Below are 21,321 nucleotides of genomic sequence, written 5' to 3'. Positions count from 1 at the left end.
TTTAGAGATCTTAACTAGGTATGTTTAAAAGACAAATACCCATTACCAAACATGGAAAACTTGCTGCAAGAATAATTGTTTCCCAAATGATGTCATTTATGGATGGTTTCTTCGGGTAAAATCAAGTTGTAGTAAAGGAAGAGGATCGATTGAAAATTGCATTCACCACTCCCTGGGTGACCTATATGTATCTTAGAATGCCCTTTGGTTTATTAAACGCAAGTTCCAATTTCCAAAGAGCCATGGACTTTGATTTCATAGACCTCATAGGGAAGATCATGGAAACATACCAAGATAACTTAACAGTGGCATCTAAAGAAAGGAGGGATCATTAGAAGCACCTAAGAGAGGTATTTGAAAAATATAGACAATATAACATATCTCTCAATCCTAAGAAATCCACTTTTGGGGTCCATCAAGATAAATTGTTAGGTCACATTGTATCTAAAGTGGGGATTAGTATTGAACCTGAAAGAATTGAAGTGATCAAGAAAATTTTGGCCCCTAAGGACAAAGGAACCTTAAGGTCATTCTTCGGTAAAATCAATTTTGTGAGAATATTCATACCAAATTTTGCGGAGATTAGCAAACCAATGAATGACTTGTTAAAAAAGGATGCCTCCTACATATGGGATAGCTCAAAGGACAGATCTTTCGAGGAGATCAAAGAAAGAATTGCTTCTGCCCCTGTCCTAGCTATTCCTAATTACGCTAAAGACTTTATTATCTATTCTTTTGCCTCCAAGGATACTATCGTTGGTGTACTCATGCAAAAGGACAATGAAGGAAATGACCGACCAATAGCCTTCATGAGTAAACCGCTTCAAGATGTTGAGATGAGGTATACTATCATTGAGAAGCAAGCCTATGCCCTTGTCAAATCTCTCAAGTACTTTAGAGCATATGTGGGGTACAATAAAATATATGCTTACATTCCTTGGAAACTGATTGCCTTGGATCAAGAGCGAAATGGGTGGCAAAAATACAAGAATATGACTTCGACATTCACCCTAAGAAGATCATCAAAGGGCAAGGTTTAGCTAAAATATTGACTGAAAGTAATAACAAGGCTATCCAAGAAGGAGCGAAAGAGAAAGTGTGTGTCGCTACTACTGAACTTGAAAATGATGAGTGGTATTCCAACATCATCTACTACTTGCACAACCTCTCTGCCCCTTCTCACTTGGTTGATCACAAGAGAAGAACCCTCAGATTAAAGGTAGCTAAATATTGCTTGACTCACGAAGGCCTTTGTTGGATCATTGGATGAGCCTTGATGGAGTGGTTCTCCAATGTGTAAGTAAAGAGGAATCTGAAAATCTAATAAAGGAATTTCATGCTAGATTTTGTGGAGGACATTATGCTGCCAGAACTACCGCACACAAAATTCCAAGGGTAGGATATTATCAATCATCTATCTTTGTTGATACTTATCCATCTAACTTTAAATTCAAGGAAACCCTAGAATAGTTTGAATCCTAGACTCCATGTTCCATAGATTAGTAGTCCATCTCTTGTGGCAATCATCTTAATTCAAAAGAATTGTTTTTTTGTCTTGTGGTGGACCATGGATTAAGGTTATTTTACAGCAAAATGTAATATCTTCAACATTTAACAACTTATTGATCCATGTCCTAGGGGGATATTGTTGAAAAGTGTATTGAATAAGTGAAATAGATGTTTTACTTCCATTTTTCAGCCATTTTCTAGGGTTGAAGTCAAGTTTTTATGTGTTGTTATATGCCTCATTAACCATCAAAAATTGTGGTAACATATTTCCTAGTTTACTTTTCAATCTGTTGGACATTGGATAAACCAATGCTCCCCGTGTGTTTCGCGACATGGACTAACCGCCTCTCGTGGATCCTTATCTCTGGCGATGCGATCGTTGACTAACACCTGCAGGTTTTGGTCTAACGGCAATCATGATTCCCAACAAGTGGTATAAAAGCGTAGGTTGCGAGTTCGATACACACCTGGCTCGCGTTGGGGGGATTGTTGGACATTGGATAAACCAATGCTCCCTGTGTGTTTCGCGACATGGACTAACCACCTCTCGTGGATCCTTATCTCTAGCAATGCGATCGTTGACTAACACCTGCAGGTTTTGGTCTAACAGCAATCGTGATTCCCAACACAATCTAGCCTTCATTTATGTTTCTTGTTCACAATTTTAAGAGCCAGATTGTTATTGTTGTAAATATTTGTATTGTGGCAATTCGATGATTTAAAACCCTAGCTTATAGAAATCTTGAAATTTTTTCCTTGCTTGGTGCGTTTGGGAAACCTATTTGAGCCATGGCCTCTATATTATGCCATAGCTACCTTGAACCCAAATTTGGAAATTACTCCATCCACCTCAAACCCTAGTTTGTTATACGGTATACCTATATCTAGTGGATTTTCATTGTAGGAGCCTTAGGGGGCACTTGGCTTAAGTTCATTGGATTATTTGATCCCTAAGCCTTACTAAGGAAACCTCCCATGTGTTGGACTGTGTCCATCACTAAAATGAGAGGAGTAAATATTGAGGTGACAGTGGTGACCCTCCCAAGTGTTACTTATTGTCTGGATTGATTAGTAAGGCTTTGCACTAGGTGATAGATTTTGTTTTAACAAGCGCAGCATGCCATGTATATACTATATATATTCAACAAATTGACATGATCCTCCATATCACACCCTTATTCAATGGGCGTCCTTCTCCAACAATAGATGTCAAATATTTGTCTCTTAATGCAGAGCACTTCCACATATTAAAGGTATGTATGGTGATGAGAGTCGAAAGCTGCCAATACACACTGAGAGAATGAGACCCTTTTCTGCTCAAAATATACAACATGGGCTGAAAATGTCCATAGATGTTATGTTGCCAAACCATCTCAAAAAAATAGCCCTCTCTGGAAATGGATGCAAAGCTAGCACCAAAGAATACAGTTGCACACTTGAATCATGAATCTTTTGCACCAGGGATAAGGGATTTGCAATATCCTCAACAAATTGAAGCAAGCTACCTCCACCCAGAAGCAGCTCCTTCAGCTTCATCATGCCACCTAAAAACTATTAGCAACCTCCCTTTTATAGCTCATGTCCCCACTTCCACTGTTCATATTTAAAAGCAACGGGAGCTTATGTTCGACAATCAACATGGTACATGCAAATGGCAGTGGTCAAATGAGGAGTAAATGTTGCTACGGCATATGAAATTAGCTTTTTACATAACAGAGAAGAATAGCCATGTGTTCTGACATTGTTGTACTTTCATCAATGCATATGGTGTTGAATTGGAATTTGAGATGAATTACTCAAGTGGCAAGAGAAGTCCTAGGGATAGTAGTTTATTTGGTTTGATACGGTGTTCCACATCCTAATGCAAGTGGGAGACAAGACAAAATCAACTCAATAAAGGATCATTGTGTTACACAGTTTTAATATTAAGGCAATTGTACAAACAAAAAAGTTGTAACGCAGCCAAATGAGATGATTTTATTGTCAAATATTGTAGCTCGAACAGGTTGGAATTTGAGATGAATTACTCAAGTGGCAAGAGAAGTCCTAGGGATAGTAGTTTATTTTGTGTGATACAGTGTTCCACATCCTAATGCAGGTGGGAGACAAGACAAAATCAACACAGTAAAGGATCATTTTGTTCCACAATTTTAATATTAAGACAATTGTACAAACAGAAAAGTCGTAATGCAGCCAAATGAGATTATTTTATTGTTAGATATTGTAGCTCGGACAGGTGTTCTAGTCTTGAAAGGTGTCATTGAGGCTATGAACACAGAGGATTTAATTATCTCCAATCCCATGTAATTTTTCCTAAGTTTCACCTAAGGAAAATATCTTAATTATGTCAATTAGTGATTCTTAAATATTTCCTAAGTCTGAACTTAGGGAAAGTGGATAATTAACTGGCATTAGTTGTGATAAGATCGATTTAACTCTACAAGCTTATGGAAAGTTTCTAAGATGATCTTAGCCATCGATTGGATCAAGTGAACTTCGAATTGTGGCCATTCAATTGTGAATGAGAGATTATAAAGGGAATCGATGGGCAGCTTAGGACACACATCGAGTGGGTGATTTTCAGTGAGACACCAAGAGGGTTTCAGCCGCAGTGATTGGGAGAAGAATTTCTGGAGGTTTTTGCTATCAGCTATTTTCTGCAGGAGACCGAGATTTTCCAATGATGCCGTGAGCTTCAGGATGAGGCAGACTTGCTTAGTAAATTTTCAGGAATAGAGGTCTAGATTATTTCCGGGAGGCAGTGCAAGTCTTCCTGAGGCCAGTGCGAGTTTGTTACAGGAGGTGTGAATTGCCAGGAGGGCAGATCAAGTTTACTAGGAGGCAGATCGAGTTTCCAGAGGGAAATGCAAGCTTGCCAAGAGACACTGTGAATTGTTGGAAGACTAGTGTGAATTGCCAAGTTGTCAGTACGAGCTGTTGGAGGCAGGTTAAATTGCAGAAAGGGTAGCTGTGGGGTTTTTTCAGGTTGATTTGATTAGCAGAAGTGAATATAAAATATTGTCGGAGCTTTGCCAGTGACAGGAAAGCAGTTATAATTTCTCAATAACAGTTTTTGCTGAAGATAAGAATATAAACCCTCAGATCTGAAAACTGTTTTTCCCCACATCGGGGTTTTTCCAGGGACGTTTATCCCAAAATACTTGTGTCAATTGTATTTCTCGTATATTTCGCCACAATTTTTATTTGTGAATAGTGTTGTTCATGTTATTATTCATTACTTCTAGTAGAAAAAATAATTTTCCATGAACAAGTAATAGGAAATAATTAACTACGTTAATAGCACCTTCTAGGTAGCCAGAAATTTCACATTTATTTGTCTACCAAGGCTCAACATAAACAAGAATGTGTGAACATTCACCTCAAGTTGACTTTCAATAATACAGCAGTCTTTCTTGAGGCTTGAACATTAATTTTTGGCTCTTATCATTTGGATCTAGCACCATTTCCATTTGTGAATGCAACCTGAATCTAAAATTTGATAACTATCAATAGACTGCTCATTATTTTCTGAATGCATTTCCAACTTCCAAGTATACTTTCAGGAACCTGGATTACATTTATACCTAGAAATATCACCTCCAAGGAACAAAAACCAAATTAACATGACCTAAGTCATAAAATAGGATCAATTATCCACACCAAAGATTAGAATTCCATGTTGTTAAAGATATATACAAAAAAAGCCACGATAAAAAAGACGAGACAAGTATGATAGTAACTAGTTATAGTGTGACAACCAACATGGCTCACCAATTAAATATCCAAAATATTTAGAATATAAATACATATCGATGACTCCAATCTGAGATACTCCAGAATTATGTGCTAGAACAGATTACAGAACAAGAGGAGAAAACATACAGATTCATTAATGAAGGATTATTTAAGAGAACTTACCTCTGTAATCTTAGGAATTGCTGTATGCTCAATAAATACAGATAGCTGGGCTAGCACAAGCACAACTCCTGTCGAAACCTTATCTGACTGCAACCTCTCCATGAGAGGTAGTTTCCCATCACAAGTTCCCCGCGAAACTGAGTGAAATAAATCTTCCAGGGATGTAAAAAAATCCTGAAATCCTCCTTGAACCCAGTCAATATACAAATCCCTCAACTTCACCAATAATTCCAAATTGTCATCAAGAAGCTGTCGAAAATCCTGAATCACAAATATATAATTCAAGTTAGAACAAATGTGTCACAACCATGTTTTGTACTTAAACACAAAATTTTGTGCAAATAAATATATGTGTATGAAGAATTTTATATATGAGATTATAGCCTTGCAATGATATATAACCACTGATATTTTGTAAATGGTCGGTCTTGAAGATTAACTAGCTATATAAGAGCCTAATTACAATTAGTGCTTTAGTCCATCATTTTGTATAAATAGGAATTTTCCCCATATCTATAAATCAACAAATCATATTTAATATTTTGAGTACATATTGAAAAATCTTCATCCATTTTTCAGATTTACAGGTGCAATCCACCCTTGGTATGCAGGTGCTGCCGCCCCTTTATTGTTGCCTCTTTGTTTTGTCATAGTTTCACTACCATCATACTTCTTATTGTTATTTCAGTTCAGATCTGCATTTTGCAATAGAAGTGTATCGATTCCAATCCAGATACCGCAAATGGAGTGTTCTAATTCACTATGCTTCATTCTTGAGGTACATGAATTTATTACCGTGCATAATAATTCCAAAAAAACAGACCAAGGCAATGGAACTTGTTATCACTCAAAATGAACTTCTCCAAAATTGATCTCGGTGACTCAACATGGATGGTTTGCAGATACATAAAGGGATGAACTTTTCAAAAAGCTCATTATTCAACCTCGAAGATTCTTGGATACACTACAAAATGAACTTATCATGCAAAGTTCATCATCTGGCATAGGCACTCTGTGAGTGTTAAATTCAGACTTAGCACATGGTCACAAATATTCATTACTATGAAATAAAGATTGGACAGGTTTCTTGCAAATGGTCTTCAGAGAAGTTATCTTCAAAGCAGGTTCCATTCATACGAGCACACAGCTAGACAGTTTTTTTTTTCCAGTTCAGCAGGCTGCCCATGCTTGCATTTCAGATACAGCACTAGGCTGTGCATGGTCAGGGGAAGACTTCATAAGGGTAAAATCACATTTTATAGACTATCTTGGAAAATTTATGTTCTTAGAAAGATAATATTTCCTGAAATATCATCATATATTGTTGAAGAAAAAGGTACCAAGAAGGTTTTTCTTAGTGCACTTGCCTTTTTGCCTAAGAAGACACTTTATAAAACCTTTTTAGCATGTGAGGGGGACCATTAGGAGTCATTAATGAGGGGGACCACATGAAAAAGGGGTCAAGTGAGGGAATGATCTCCACCATTGATTTTGAGGGCTGAGATATAATCTCAGACCTGGATCAAGAAGAATTATAGTTTCCTATCTAATGAGAGCTAAAGAGAGAGAAAAAGGTGAGAAGTCTCTCATTCTTCACGTGCATTTGGAGAGGAGAAAGAGAGCTAAGCAAGTGGAAGAGAATAGCTGAGGGAGAAGGGTTTCTACAGCAGAGAACACTCTTGCTACAGCAGACACAAGTTCTTAGGAGGCCGAGTTCAAGGTCAAGGGGCACAAAAATTTAGGTGACAGACAGAGTATTTCTGCACAAAGTTCGAGGTCTGAAACAGAGGTCTGGTTGGAGGATTTTCGTGGCAGAGAAGAGACGTACAGGCAGCACAAGTTTCCAGGCAGCAACTTCACTCTCTGCACACAGTTCAAGGTCATTCCTGTAGCTTCCAGCGTGAATTTCAGGACAGAAGCAGAGAAACAGGCAGCACACAAATCAAGAAGAAATTTGCAGGCCTGTACGCGCTGATTTCTAGGCAGTCTGTGCATTAAATTGATGGTTGACTGGCCCAAGTTACAAGGCAGTGAAAGTCTGAACTGAAACCCAAATTTATAGAGAGAGAAAGTCAGTCAGAAGTCCAATTTTCTACGTATTGAAGGCTGAACAGAGATCTGATATTCTTGGACGAAGAAGCTCAGTCAGCGACCCAGAAATCAAGGAGAAAGAGGACTGACAGTGGCACTCTTTCCAAGGGAGAGATACATACAATTTGTTGTTATTACCTGTGTAATAATTTTCCTGAGAAGCTAATAATAAATCCTCTTTAGTACTGGTTTCCCCATTGTGGGTTTTTCCAGGGTCCCTGTTGACCAAAATCAGTGTATAAAACCTGTGCGCTTGTCTATTTCATTATCTTATCAGCTGGAAAATCAAATGAAGTAGAGTAGTCTTGAATGTTTCAAATGAATTTGTATTAAAAGTTAACATATCAGCTAACTTGTTTGGGGCTGTGGCATTGTTTTAAAAAATGGCTGAGCCGACTCCGACTCGGCCGAGCCAATGCCTGGCCGGGTCGGCTCGGTGGCCGAAAAGGAACGGCTAGCCAGGTTGTCACCGAGCCGGCCAAGCCAGTCATCAACTCGGCCGGCTTGGTAACAACTCAGCCAACTCGTTAACAACCCGGCCGGCTCGGCTCTTTAAAAAATATCTTGAAGCACATTTGTCAAAAGTTGTTTCGCCTCCTACATATCAATGGTTGGATTGTTTCTTATTGCATATTTATAGCCCTAAAGTAATCTATCACTGTGAGAAAGTTTTGAAAATTACAAGGCCGAAGTATGGTTATCCTAGTGGCATGAATTTGAAAACTAAAACAATGCATTAAGCCATACAATGTTTTTAAAAAGGAAAACATTCTGGCAATGGACTAATAGATACATATTTACCTCTGATTGTTCGGGTTTTGAGACTTCATTAGGGGCAGATTTCTTGAAATCATCTCCAACAGTCTAGGTAGAAGTATGAGACAGGTCGGCCTGTAGCAAAGGCACAAATTTAAAGACATCTGTTGATCAGTTCATTGACTTATCATTTGGGAATTGGTTGCAGAGAATTGGTATTATTGTTGTTGTAGTCTAGTGATTGTCCTTGGGCTGAGGCAGAAGAATCCTGGCATTGGTGGCTAAGTATGAATTTTGTATTGGACAGTGCACTGGGTGCCATTTTCATATAATGGATATATTCATGGGCCTACTTTGATCATATGTTGTCTTCTCTCTATATTCTAAAGGTTTATGTTTGGAAACATGAATGAAAATCTTTAAAATTATGTTTTTCTATAAATAAATAAAAATATTTAATGTAATTTTTACAATGACCGAGTCATTGAAATCAAACCGGCCGAGTCAATACCGAGTCCGAGTCCGAGTCGGAGCCGACCCATGGCTGTTTCCGAACCGGGGTCGGAGTTTTAAAACATTGGGCTGTCGGCATTGAACTCTATGCAAAAACCTTGAAACTGGGAGGACTAAACAAAACTATAAATTTCTACATGGTATCAGAGCTAAGGCAACCTACAGCAGTCCATACCTTCAGCAAATAAGAAATAACAGCAAACACATAACTACCTTCAGATACCCAGTGTTTAGTTGTTGAGAGGGAGCCAGATTTGCCGAGTTATAGATCTGACATTTTGTGTTGGTTGTGAGGGTCAAATGGCGACTGGTTTGAGGGTGGAAGTTAGACTGAGTGGGGTTGATAATTTTGACCCCTAGAAGGAGAGAATGACGCTACTGCTTGAGGAAGTTGAGGTGTGAGACATTGTGGACAGTCCAGTGCTATTAAATTATGGTATGTTCTATGCTTAGAGCAGTTTACTTCTTTTCTTCTTATTAGCCACTGATTAACAATCACAACATAAAGTAAAATGCAGATAGAACATTAAATGATCAACAGAAAACAAACCAAGACAAGAGACATGAGATGTGGCAGCTAGCCAGCGACAAACCCCAATGCGGGGAACCCTTTGATCAAATCTTCTTTTATCTTCAATAGTTCAGCAGAGAGAAATAGTACAATGCAGAATTCTGAAATTTTATAACAGCAGCAGCAAAACCCTAACCAGCAAAGTCAAAGCTGGTCAAACAAGTCAGATTTGACCTCCAATCAGCTTGGTCAATATCCTAGTCAACTCGGCCTCCAACAGCAAGAAGAGTCAACCCAAAACAGTTTGAAATTACAGTCAAACTTCAGTCAATGCTGGACAGATCTGCGGTCAACCTTTTGACAGTCAACGCTGGTCAAACCTAAGGTCAGATCACCTCGGTTTGCATGCCAAAATTTGCGGCCTGCCAAGGAGAAGCAACCACACCTAATCCGCAGTCAAAGAGGAGTCCACGCTGGTCAAAGTACCTTCCTGCAGCCTTGGTCAAACTTGGTCAACGCAGCCCTAATCAGAAATCTGCGTCTTCCTTTTTCAGCCACACGTGTGAGAGAGAGAGGCTCATCTAATGTGTAGGAGAGAGAGAAGATGAGTGATGAGATGAGTTGCAAATGACTCAACCTCTCTTCTATTTATATCAGTGTTGTTAAAAGCGCGATTAAATCGCGATTTAATGAAAAAATCGCGATTTTTTCAGCTTGCCGATTTAATCGCGATTTTTATACGAAAAAATCGCCTATTTTTTTTTGCCGATTTTTATTGAAAAAATCGCGATTTTTAACGAAAAAATCGCGGGGGCTTGGGACAGCGCGATTTTATAATTTTTTTTTTGGTTTTTCATTTGGTCATTTGGGTTTTTTCATGCAATTTTTTTTGAAAGAAACAAATAACTTTTGAGTGGGGCAGCTTAATGATAAAGTCTAGGCCCTAGTATGGATATGCTATTCATGGTAATGTTAAATTCTTAAAGTAAAAGTGACATTCTCCTTAATCTTCATTTTCATCCTTTTACTTAAATTTTTAACATTACCATGAAATGACTCAGGATGTTTGAGAGTGGTTCCAGCCTCATTGGATTTCATATGGAGAAAGTAGAATTTTAGATTTCATTTAAAATCCAGCAGACTTATCAGTTTTTCAGGATTTCAGGATTGGGAGATTGTAATGTTTCCAGGTGACACCACCTGCTCGGGCTACCCCTGCCACCAGTAGAGGACGTGGTCTACCTCCTATAGCTCCTACTTCTAGTTCTTCAGCTTCTAGAGCACATCAGACTCCACTGCCATCTCCACCAGCACAGGCACCGACATCTACATCTAGAGGGAAAGGGAAAGCTGTGGCATTTTCTCGCAAGAGGGGCAGAGGAAATCAATAGGATTAGACTTCATTTTATTGTATATGACATTATGACATGATGAGATACATTATCATATTTTTTGTTGATATTTTGAGGCTGAGTTGGGACTCAGGAGTCAGGACTTACTATTCAGGACATGATTCAATGTTATGTGTGATTTTAGCGCTAGAAATGATATTAAACATCTTATATATTAGTTTTTTTATCATATTTATGTGTCAATGTATTTATTTTATGTTGTAGATGGTTTAGATATTAAAAAAATTGAAAAAAAATGAAAAAAAATGAATATTTTTGTGCCAAACGATTTTTTCCCGCTTTTTTCCGATTTTTTCCCGATTTTTCCGATTCGTTCCCCGCGCCGATTTAATCCCGCTCGCGCTTTTCACAACATTGATTTATATGAAACGTTGGGCATGTGTGCCACACACTTAGTTGCTGACCGACCTTGACAATTTGTCAAGTAATTAGAGAGGCCCTTGAAATCGAAAAAAGGCCTAATAATCTTAATAGGGATGACGGCTGGAAGATTAGTAGTTGTTGGATCCCAGCCCTGTCTTCCTAACCTCTTCATACCCTGCTTTCCTTTGTTTCGTATTATCCTTTATCCTCCCTTAATCAGGTTTGAATTATATTGTATTTCTCTCTTATATAATTAGTAATAAATGAATCTTTCACCCTCGGCCAATTTTCCTAGAAAAAGAAATTAACCTTATAATAAAAGTTATAACATTAACTATTATAAATAATACAAAAATGTAGCCCTAGTAATAATATTAGTTTTTTAATAAAATTAGTCAGATTATAAGCTAGTAATATTAGCTATAAGTTAATAATGATAATAATATTACTATTAATTACTATATCATATTAGTAATATGATATTAGTTTATATTTTTATCACTTTAATAGTAATATTAGTATTAATAATATTAATATTATTTAAAAAAAAATATATATATATATATAAAATAATAATAATAATAAATATAAATATAAATCAATAATAATAAAAATAATAATTTCTTAATTTTAATTAGATTTAAATCTTACTTTTAATAATAGAAATAATGCGTATTTAATAATAATATTATTAATATCTGTATTAGACAACAGTCACTCAAAATTTGAGATTTACCATTATATTTATTCTATTAATTTATATGAATAATATTATCAAAAAAATAAATAAATAAATTTTGATCCCTCCCCTTGGGCCTTGGTCAAACCTAGCCGTTAGAGGTCCTGTTTATCCATTACTCAGTGAAATATAGCTGTTGGAATGGCCTGCTGTCCCTATTTAACTTATCACTCAAATTGGATCTTCAACTTGTCCTGACGATGAACCACACTGGTTGGTTCGAAACGCGTCGACAAATGAATTTTTATGTGATTTTGCCGAAATTATTCTCACAAACATATTATGGATCACAAAAGTCTAAATTCTATAATAATTAGAAATAAATTCATATCTCCATAAATACTCGTCGAAATTGGATGATCTTTAGATCAATCCTACACCTCTCAACGAGAGGAATCTAGGAAAAATATCAGCAGCCATAAATAAGGTGACCCACATCAAGTTTGGCCTTAGTTTCCAATTTTAACACTCCCTCTCAACTAGGGAGAACTCCATCTGCAATCTGTCTGACCATCACTACTATCCCAGCCATCAAATGCATTGCCCTGCACAGCTAGGTTCTGCTATGCTCTGCTCTGCTCGAATTATGAAGAAGAAATGATCGAGGATGTATCATACCATCCTCCACTGACCCGAAGTCAGTCTCAGAGTGTGTCATAACACTCTCACTGATCCCAGATCAGTATCATTGATCCCAGATCAATGGAGGTCATCCTAGCATAGGGAGTATGGTAGATACAACAATTCGTCCATTGATAGTACTACTATGGTCCCTAACCTCATTTCCCTGCTCATTGATCAGATGAGAGGTACTTCCCATGAGTCCCAGACTGCATGGGTAGGATGCCTCGACAGGAGAACTAATCATCCTGTCCACAGGAGAACGAATCATCCTGTCCAATAGACGCCACGGAGAACTAATCATCCTGGCCCACAGGAGAACTAATCATTCTGTTCCATAGTCGCCACGGAAAACTAATCATCCCAGCCCACAGGAGAACTAATCATCATATTCCACAGTCGCCATAGAGAACTAATCATCTTGGCCCATAGGAGAACTAATCATCCTGTTCCACAGTCGCCATGAGGTGTCACAGGGGAAGGTTGAACCTTTCACCCTGTACATAGTGCACCACCAAGGGATGGTGAGTCGCCCTGTGGTCACATGTCACTCCACGAAGTACCCTGCGCCCCCCCTGGAGCTCCCAGAGCTCAATACATCATACTCGACCCTCATAAGAAGGTCTTTGAATGACACCAAGTCGTTCTCGGGAAGTCAAGAATTTGACCTTTCCCATGGGCTTTGTCAAAATGCCGGCGACCTGTTCATCTGTACCGATATGTTGGAGCCTTATTGCTCCCCACTGCACCATATCTCGAATATAGTGGTACCTGATATCGAATTGTTTGGAGCGATCATGGAATACGGGATTCTCTGATAAAAAAATCTCGCTCTGGTTGTCACAGAGGATCATGGTGGTATCCAATGTAAATCCAAACAGCTCACTGAAGAGCTTTCGCAACTAGACTGCCTCACAGAAGGCCATACTAGCAGCAATGTACTCTGCCTCGGCGGTGCTCAAAGCCACCAACTTCTCCTTCTTGCTCATCCAGGATATCGAGGCAGATCACAAAGAGAAACAGCACCCTGAAGTACTCTTTCAATCCACCACACTACCTGCCCGATCAGTATCGGTATATCCAAGTAGTCTCACATCTCTGGCAGTGTATCTCAACCCATGAGTGATCGTGCCACGAAGATATCTCAACAAATTCTTGGCACCAATCCAATGTGAGTGGTGAGGCTCAACCATACGTTGACTCAGCGTGTTGACTGTGATGCAGGAGCATGAGACTTGGAGGGAAAATCTTCAAATTTATTCCAAAAATACAAAAAAATCTACAAGCAAAGGAGTGGGATCCTTGAACCATCAATTTCCATGTTTTTCTAGTTTAGCATATAGATAGAATCTAGGACTAAATCATGTTGTAATAAATGTTAAATGGATAAGCTGTAGTGGAGGTTCTCGAGGAAAATACCTCACTGAACTGATAGGGTTAGTTAAGCATAGTGGAGGTTCTTGAGGAAGATGTTCCGCTGCACTGGTAGTTGTATTAAATAAAGCCCCTGTTTTAGGAACTGGTTGTTAACATGAACCAGTATATATGTTAAGTTTAATGTTATTGTAATAGGATTTGGACTACATGCCTTTATCACATATTTTTCAAAGGAAGAGGGGATTTTTCTCTGTGTATTGGTCGATCCCGGAAGCGTGGTGACCTCTAAAAAACCTTTCTGTGCATCTGAACTATGTTTGCCTGTTAACTGGTATTTATGCCTATATCAGTTTTGGTTCTTTATTAATGGTGATTCAGCCTTGTTTTCCAACTAACACTTAGATTTAAGCCTGTTGAAGTGATTTCTTTTCATATCGGCGTGCCTTTTTCCCTTACATGCATTGTTGAGTTCCGCGGCAGAAACTCTGTTTTACACAGGAAAATGGTGAAAAACATTAGCCGGAACTGAGTTTCGGACTTGAAACTCTATCAAATAGGGTTGATACCCTTGTTGGGGCCACACCCATTATCACATCGCCGAGTTGAAGCGGGGAGGAACGAGCCTTTGAAGTGCCGAAGTCCGAAGTGCGACTTTCGGACCCGAAACCTTATGCAGGAGGCTTTAATAATATATCGGGTCCGCAGGGCTTGTCGCATCACTAGCCTTTAACAGGAAAAGCTTAGCGTATCGGAATCGCCGATTGTGATTTCCGACAATACACGTGTTATCGCATCGGGTTATCGGAGCATTATATTATTATACTGTCGCATGTAGAACTGTCAATAGTGATCACCGATAGTGCCTTTGAGTACTAGCGCGCCCCTTTAGAAAAACTGTGCCGATAATGTATTTTATATGTTAATGCTTTCCTTTGTAAAAGTCCATCGATAGTGTATTTACATGTGGAATAACATTTCGGTGGGGAAACTCCGCCGATAGTGTATTTCCACGTATAATCACATTATGGTGATTTCAACCCGCCGATAGCGTATTTTATACACAATCGTGTCAATTCCATTTAAAACCCCTCCAATAGTGTATTTTATAATTCCTATGGAATTATAGTCCCAATAGTGGAAAAGAGGCCTTATGGCGAAATTTGTTCCCACTAACAAGGGTTGTGGTGATTAAGAGGGAAAGCATGGTGATTTTGAAGGTAAAGGGGCATTTATAAACAGTCAGCCTAGAAATAGATGACTGATACTCGAGTAAGAATAGAAGAAGGGTTTTAGCCAGAATTAGAAGAAATTATATCAGGATTTGGGCGTTTGTCTATATCGCTTGCACCCAGGCCACCATTAGTGGTATTAGCGCAACCTTTTGACACTTAATTGAATCTCAAAAGCGGAAGAAGAAAAGTTAATATGGCTTTCAGAGTTGGACGAGGACGTGGTAGAAGAGGACGGCCAGTTGCAAATGTTGAAGTGATGGAAGTTGTGCAACAGATGCAAGCAAGGTTGGAGGCATTAACAGTAGGGAGAAATATAGATGATGGAGATGTTAGTGAGCCTAAGGTTGAAGCTGAAGGAGAGGAGGCAGCTGTATAAGTTACTCCTGAGATGAGATTCTTCCAGTCAGTGTTGAGATCCACAACTAGGCCAAAGACTGAAGTTTCAATATATGAAGGAGAATTGAATCCAGAAGAATTGATAGACTGGATTAATGGCATGGAGAAATTCTTTGACTATGAAGAAACAGAAGATGAGAAAAAAGTAAAGTTTGTTGTCACCAAGCTAAAAGGCCATACAGCGCTTTGGTGGGATGGAGTGCAAGCAGAAAGAAAGAGACTTGGCAAGCAACCTATCAAGAATTGGAGCAGCATCGTAGCAAAGCTAAGAGGTAAGTTTCTACCAAGTAATTATCAGCAAACCTTGTTCAGACAGACGCAGAATCTTAGACAGAGGTCTATGACAGTGAAATAATACACAGAGGAATTCTATAAGGTGAGCATAAGAGCTGGACAAACTTAGGATACAGATGAGAAGGTGGCTAGATATGTGAATGGTCTTAGGATGGACATTCAAGATGAAATAAGCATATTGTCTCCTAAAATAGTAGAGGAAGCTTATCAGATGGTACTGAAAGCTAAAGAAAAACTCGTGAGGAAGCAATCTGCCAGAGGGAGAGGTACTTTCCGAGGAAGGGGAAGTCAAGGTGGTAGAGGAAGATCTACAACACCTAAAGATGGAGCTAGCAGCAGCTCAACCCAGCATGGTGATGCAAGTGGCAGAGGGAGTTTTTCTAGAGGAAGAGGAGGCAGAGGAAGAGGAAAAGAAGTAAGATGTTACAGATGTAACAAACTGGGACATAGAGCTTTTGAGTGCCCAGAGAATGCAGGAACAAGCCAGAGGAATGCAATTGTTGCTCCAGTTGAGGGAGAAGCAACAACAACAGCAGTGGCAGAAGAAGAAAATATACCAGAGAGAGGAGAATCTTTGGTAATCAATAAAGTCTTGCTCAAGCCAGCAAAGGAGATAGCTGAACCATCACAAAGAAAGACCTTGTTCAGAACAGTGTGTAAGGTTCAAGGGAAATGCTGTCAAATGATCATTGATAGTGGCAGCACTGATAATTTAGTCTCTACAGAAGTGGTGGAGAAATTGAAGCTAAAGACAATGAAACATCCAACACCTTACAAGGTGTCATGGTTACAAAAGGGACATCAACTGTTAGTGAATGAACAGTGTGAAGTGGAGTTGTAGTTGGGCAAATATAAGGACAAAATTGTATGTGATGTGATGCCAATGGATGTGTGTCACATATTGCTTGGAAGACCTTGGCAATATGACAGAGGAGCTATGCATGATGGAAAAAGAAACACCTACAAGTTTGGTAAAGATGGTATCAATCATACGTTGCTTCCTATAGAAGAAGAAGATGCATCAGGAAAGAAGACTAATCCAAAAACTCTGTTACTGGAAGGAAAGGAATACTTGCAGCAGATTGAAGAGAATGAGGTAAATTTTGTTGTAATTTGCAAGCCCAAGGTAATAATGACTTCCACTAAAGTTTTTGATTTACCCATTGAAATTCAAGAAATGTTGGACAACTATTGTGATATCATTGTTGATGACTTACCTAATTAGTTGCCACCCATTAGAAGAATCAGCCATCATATAGACTTGATTCCTGGAGCAAGCCTACCTAACAAAGCAGCTTACAGAATGACTCCTACAGAAAATGAAGAGGTTAGGAAGCAGGTTCAAGAACTGCTTGACAAAGGGCTGATCAAAGAAAGCTTGAGTCCTTGTGCAGTACCAACAGTGTTGAGTCCAAAAAAAGATAGAGGCTGGAGAATGTGTACAAATTCAAGAGCCATCAATAAAATCATAATTAGGTACAAATTTCCTTTACCTAGGATTGAAGATTTAATGGATTGCTTGAGTGGAGCAAAGTATTTTTCAAAATTAGATCTTAAAAGTGGGTATCATCAGATAAGGATAAGAGAAGGGGATGAGTTGAAAATTGCCTTTACGAAAATGAGGGATTGTATGAGTGGAGAGTAATGCCTTTTGGGTTATCAAATGCACCAAGTACGTTTATGAGACTCATGAATGAAGTACTTAAAGAATTCATTGGTAAATTTGTAATAGTTTATCTGGACGATATATTAGTGTACAGCAGGTCTAAGGAGGAGCACGAGACATCTGAATCTTACAAAGGCTAGAACAAGAGAAATTATTGTTGAATTTGAAAAAGTGTATATTCATGAAAGAAGAGCTAGTGTACTTGGGATGTGTTATTTCTGCTGAAGGGCTGAAGATGGATCCTAAGAAGATTAAGGCAATCATGGAGTGGCCTTCACCTAAAAGTGTTTTTGAGGTAAGAAGTTTTCATGGTCTTGCTAGTTTTTATAGAAAATTCATAAAGAATTTTAGTAAGATCAATGCACCTATTATTGAGACCATAAAGAAGGACAAACAGCCATTTAGATGGACTGTTGAAGCAAAAAAGAATTTTCAGCTATTGAAGAAGAAAATCATTGAAAAGCCTATTTTGGTTCTACCTGATTTTAGTAAACCATTCCAAGTGAAGTGTGATGCTAGCGGAGAAGCAATTGGAGGTGTTTTAAGTCAAGAAGACAGACCTATAGCCTATTTTAGTGAAAAGTTGAATGATTCCAAAAAGAAGTATTCTTCTTATGATAAGGAGTTCTACGCAGTTCTGCAGTCATTGGAGAAGTGGAGACATTATCTAATGTCAAAAGAATTCATACTTTATTCAGATAACCATGCACTACAATTTATTATGCAGCAGCCAAAGCTTAGCCAAAAACATGCTAAATGGGTAGAGTATCTTCAAGGTTTCCATTTTGTCTTGAAACATATAAATGGCCAATCAAACAAAGTTGCAGATGCCTTAAGTAGGAGAAATGTATTACTTCAAGAGAGTCAAATTCAAGTGTTAGGATTTGATTTTCTTAAAGAATTATATGAGACATATTCAGATTTTAAAGAGGCATTTGAAACTTGTAAGAATCTTGTTTTGATGGATAGGAGTAAATGGTTGGATTATTTCTTACAAGATGGACTGTTGTTTAAGAGAAATCAGTTGTGCATACCAAACTGTTCTATGAGGGAGAATTTAATCAAAGAAAAACATAGTGGAGGACTTGCAGGACATTTTGGTATAGAGAAGACTTTTGAACAGATGAACAGATTTTATTTCTAGCCAAAAATGAGATCTGAGGTGGAAAAGTATGTGAAAACTTGTAAAATCTGTCAATATGCAAAGGGAAGAAACCAAAACACAGGTTTGTATGTTCCAATACCAATCGCAGATAGGTCTTGGGATATGGTAAGTATGGATTTTGTTTTGGGCTTACAAAAGACTCAAATGGGTAATGATTCAATTTTTGTTGTAGTGGACAGATTTTCAAAAATGGCACATTTTATTCCATGCTATAAAACTAGTGATGCTACTCACATTGCTAATTTGTTTTTCAAGGAGATAGTAAGATTGCATGGGTTGCCTAAGAGTATTGTCTCAGACAAAGATTCCAAATTTGTTGGACATTTCTGGAGGACATTATGGAAGAAGTTGGGAACTAAACTAAGTTTCAGTTCTACCTATCATCCACAAACTGATGGACAAACTGAAGTTGTGAATAGGAGTTTGGGCAATCTTTTGAGAAGTCTTACTGCAGAACATCCAAAACAGTGGGATCAAGTGTTGGCACAAGCTGAATATGCCTACAATGACTCACCTAACAGGAGTACAGGACAGAGTCCATTCCATATTGTCTATGGAATGCAACCAAGAGGAGTATCTAAGTTGAGAAACTTGGGAAAAGAGGAGATGAGAAGTGCAGAGGGAGAAGACTTTGCTTTAGAAATGCAAGCAATACATGAACAAGTGAAACAACAGCTACAGGATAGCAACATCAAGTACAAGACCAGAGCAAACATGAGAAGAAGAGAAGTAAACTTTGAAGTTGGAGATTTGGTTTTAGCGCACCTCAGAAAAGAAAGGTTTCCAAAAAGGGAGTATAATAAATTGAAGTTCAAGAAAATTGGACCATGCAGAGTATTAAGGAAGTTTTCTGCAAATGCATATGAGATTGAATTACCCCCTGATGTTGGAATATCTCCAATTTTCAATGTTGCAGACCTGTACAAGTATGAAGGTGAAACTGCAGATGATACAGCACAAGATCAAGAGACACAAGAGATTGACTGGGTAAAGCAGTTACCTACAGCAAAAGAGTTACAACCAGAAAGGATTTTGGACAAGAAGGTGTTCAAGAAAACCAAAGGACAGGAGTACTTTCAGTATTTGGTAAAATGGAAGGATCAGCGAACCACTGAAGCTACTTGGGTAACAGAAAGCATGCTACAAAAGCCGGGTAGTTCTGTAGAAGAGCTCATGAACAGGAGCCCATGAAGAATTTTGTCCTCAGAAGTCTAACGCGGGAGCATGAGACTTGGAGGGAAAATCTTCAAATTTATTCCAAAAATACAAAAAAATCTACAAGCAAAGGGGTGGGATCCTTTAGCCATCAATTTCCATGTTTTTCTAGTTTAGCATAGAGATAGAATCTAAGACTAAATCATGTTGTAATAAATGTTAAATGGATAAGCTGTAGTGGAGGTTATCGAGGAGAATACCTCGCTGAACTGATAGGGTTAGTTAAGCATAGTGGCGGTTCTTGAGGAAGATGTTCCGCTAAACTGGTAGTTGTATTAAATAAAGCCCCTGTTTTAGGAACTGGTTGTTAACATGAACCAATACATATGTAAGTTTAATGTTATTGTAATAGGATTTGGACCACATGCCTTTATCACATATTTCTCAAAGGAAGAGGGGATTTTTCTCTGTGTATTAGTTGATCCCGAAGGCGTGGTGACCTCTGAAAAACCTTTCTGTGCATCTGAACTATGTTTGCCTGTTAACTAGTATTTATGCGTGTATCAGTTTCGGTTCTTTTCTTCTGAGTCTTATTAATGGTGATTCAGCCTTGTTTTCCAACTAACACTTAGATTTAAGCCTGTTGGAGTGATTTCTTTTCATATCGGCGTGCCTTTTTCCCTTACATGAATTGTTGAGTTCCACCGCGGAAACTCTATTTTACACAGGAAAATGGTGAAAAACCTTAGCCAGAACTGAGTTTCGGACTTGAAACTCTATCAAATAGGGTTGATACCCTTATCAGGTCCGCAGCCATTATCGCATTGCCGAGTTGAAGCAGGGAGGAACGAGCCTTTGAAGTGCCGAAGTCCGAAGTGCGAATTTCAGACCCGAAACCTTATGCAGGAGGCACAGGGCTTGTCGCATTGCTAGCCTCTAACAGGAAAAGCTTAGCGTATCAGAATCACCAATTGCAATTTCCGACAATACACGTGTTATCGCATCGGGTTATCAGAGCGTTATATTATTATACTGTCCCATGTAGAACTATCGATAGTGATCACCGATAGTGCCTTTGAGTACTAGCACGTCCCTTTAGAAAAACTGTGCCGATAATGTATTTTATATGTTAACGCTTTCCTTTGTAAAAGTTCGTCGATAGTGTATTTACATGTGGAATAACATTTCGGTGGGGAAACTCCGCCGATAGTGTATTTCCACGTATAATCACATTATGGTGATTTCAACCCACCGATAGTGTATTTTATACACAATCGTGTTAATTCCATTTAAAACCCCTCCGATAGTGTATTTTATAATTCCTATGGAATTATAGTCCGAATAGTGGAAAAGAGGCCTTATGGTGAAATTTGTTCCTGCTAATAAGGGTTGGGGTGGTTAAGAGGGAAAGCGTGGTGATTTTGAAGGTAAAGGGGCATTTATAAACAGTCAGCCTAGAAATAGATGACTGATACTCCAGTAAGAATAGAAGAAGGGTTTCAGCTAGATTTAGAAGAAATTATATCAGGATTTGGGCGTTTGTCTATATCGCCTGCACACAAGCCACCAAACTACAAAGCATATATCCGACGGGAGTTCACCA

The 21,321-nt window shown here is 38.4% G+C and overlaps 1 protein-coding gene across 1 annotated transcript in view; it reads right to left on the bottom strand.

Annotated features, from left to right (window-relative positions):
- LOC149231707 (Vps51/Vps67 family (components of vesicular transport) protein) overlaps positions 1-21,321 on the bottom strand; it is a 285,059-nt gene that overhangs the window by 110,728 nt on the left and 153,010 nt on the right. The window contains exon 12 of the mRNA XM_089381720.1: positions 5,428-5,688. Within this exon, the coding sequence (XP_089237846.1) occupies positions 5,428-5,688 (261 nt within the window). The remainder of the gene's footprint in view (positions 1-5,427; positions 5,689-21,321) is intronic.

Source organism: Pinus tabuliformis, chromosome J, assembly GCF_031772625.1.
Source record: "Pinus tabuliformis cultivar Carrire ecotype Pingquan chromosome J, CPIR1, whole genome shotgun sequence".
Lineage (NCBI taxonomy): Eukaryota > Viridiplantae > Streptophyta > Pinopsida > Pinales > Pinaceae > Pinus > Pinus tabuliformis.
Note: the sequence above shows the minus strand (reverse complement) of the source record. Positions and strands in the feature narration are given on the sequence as shown.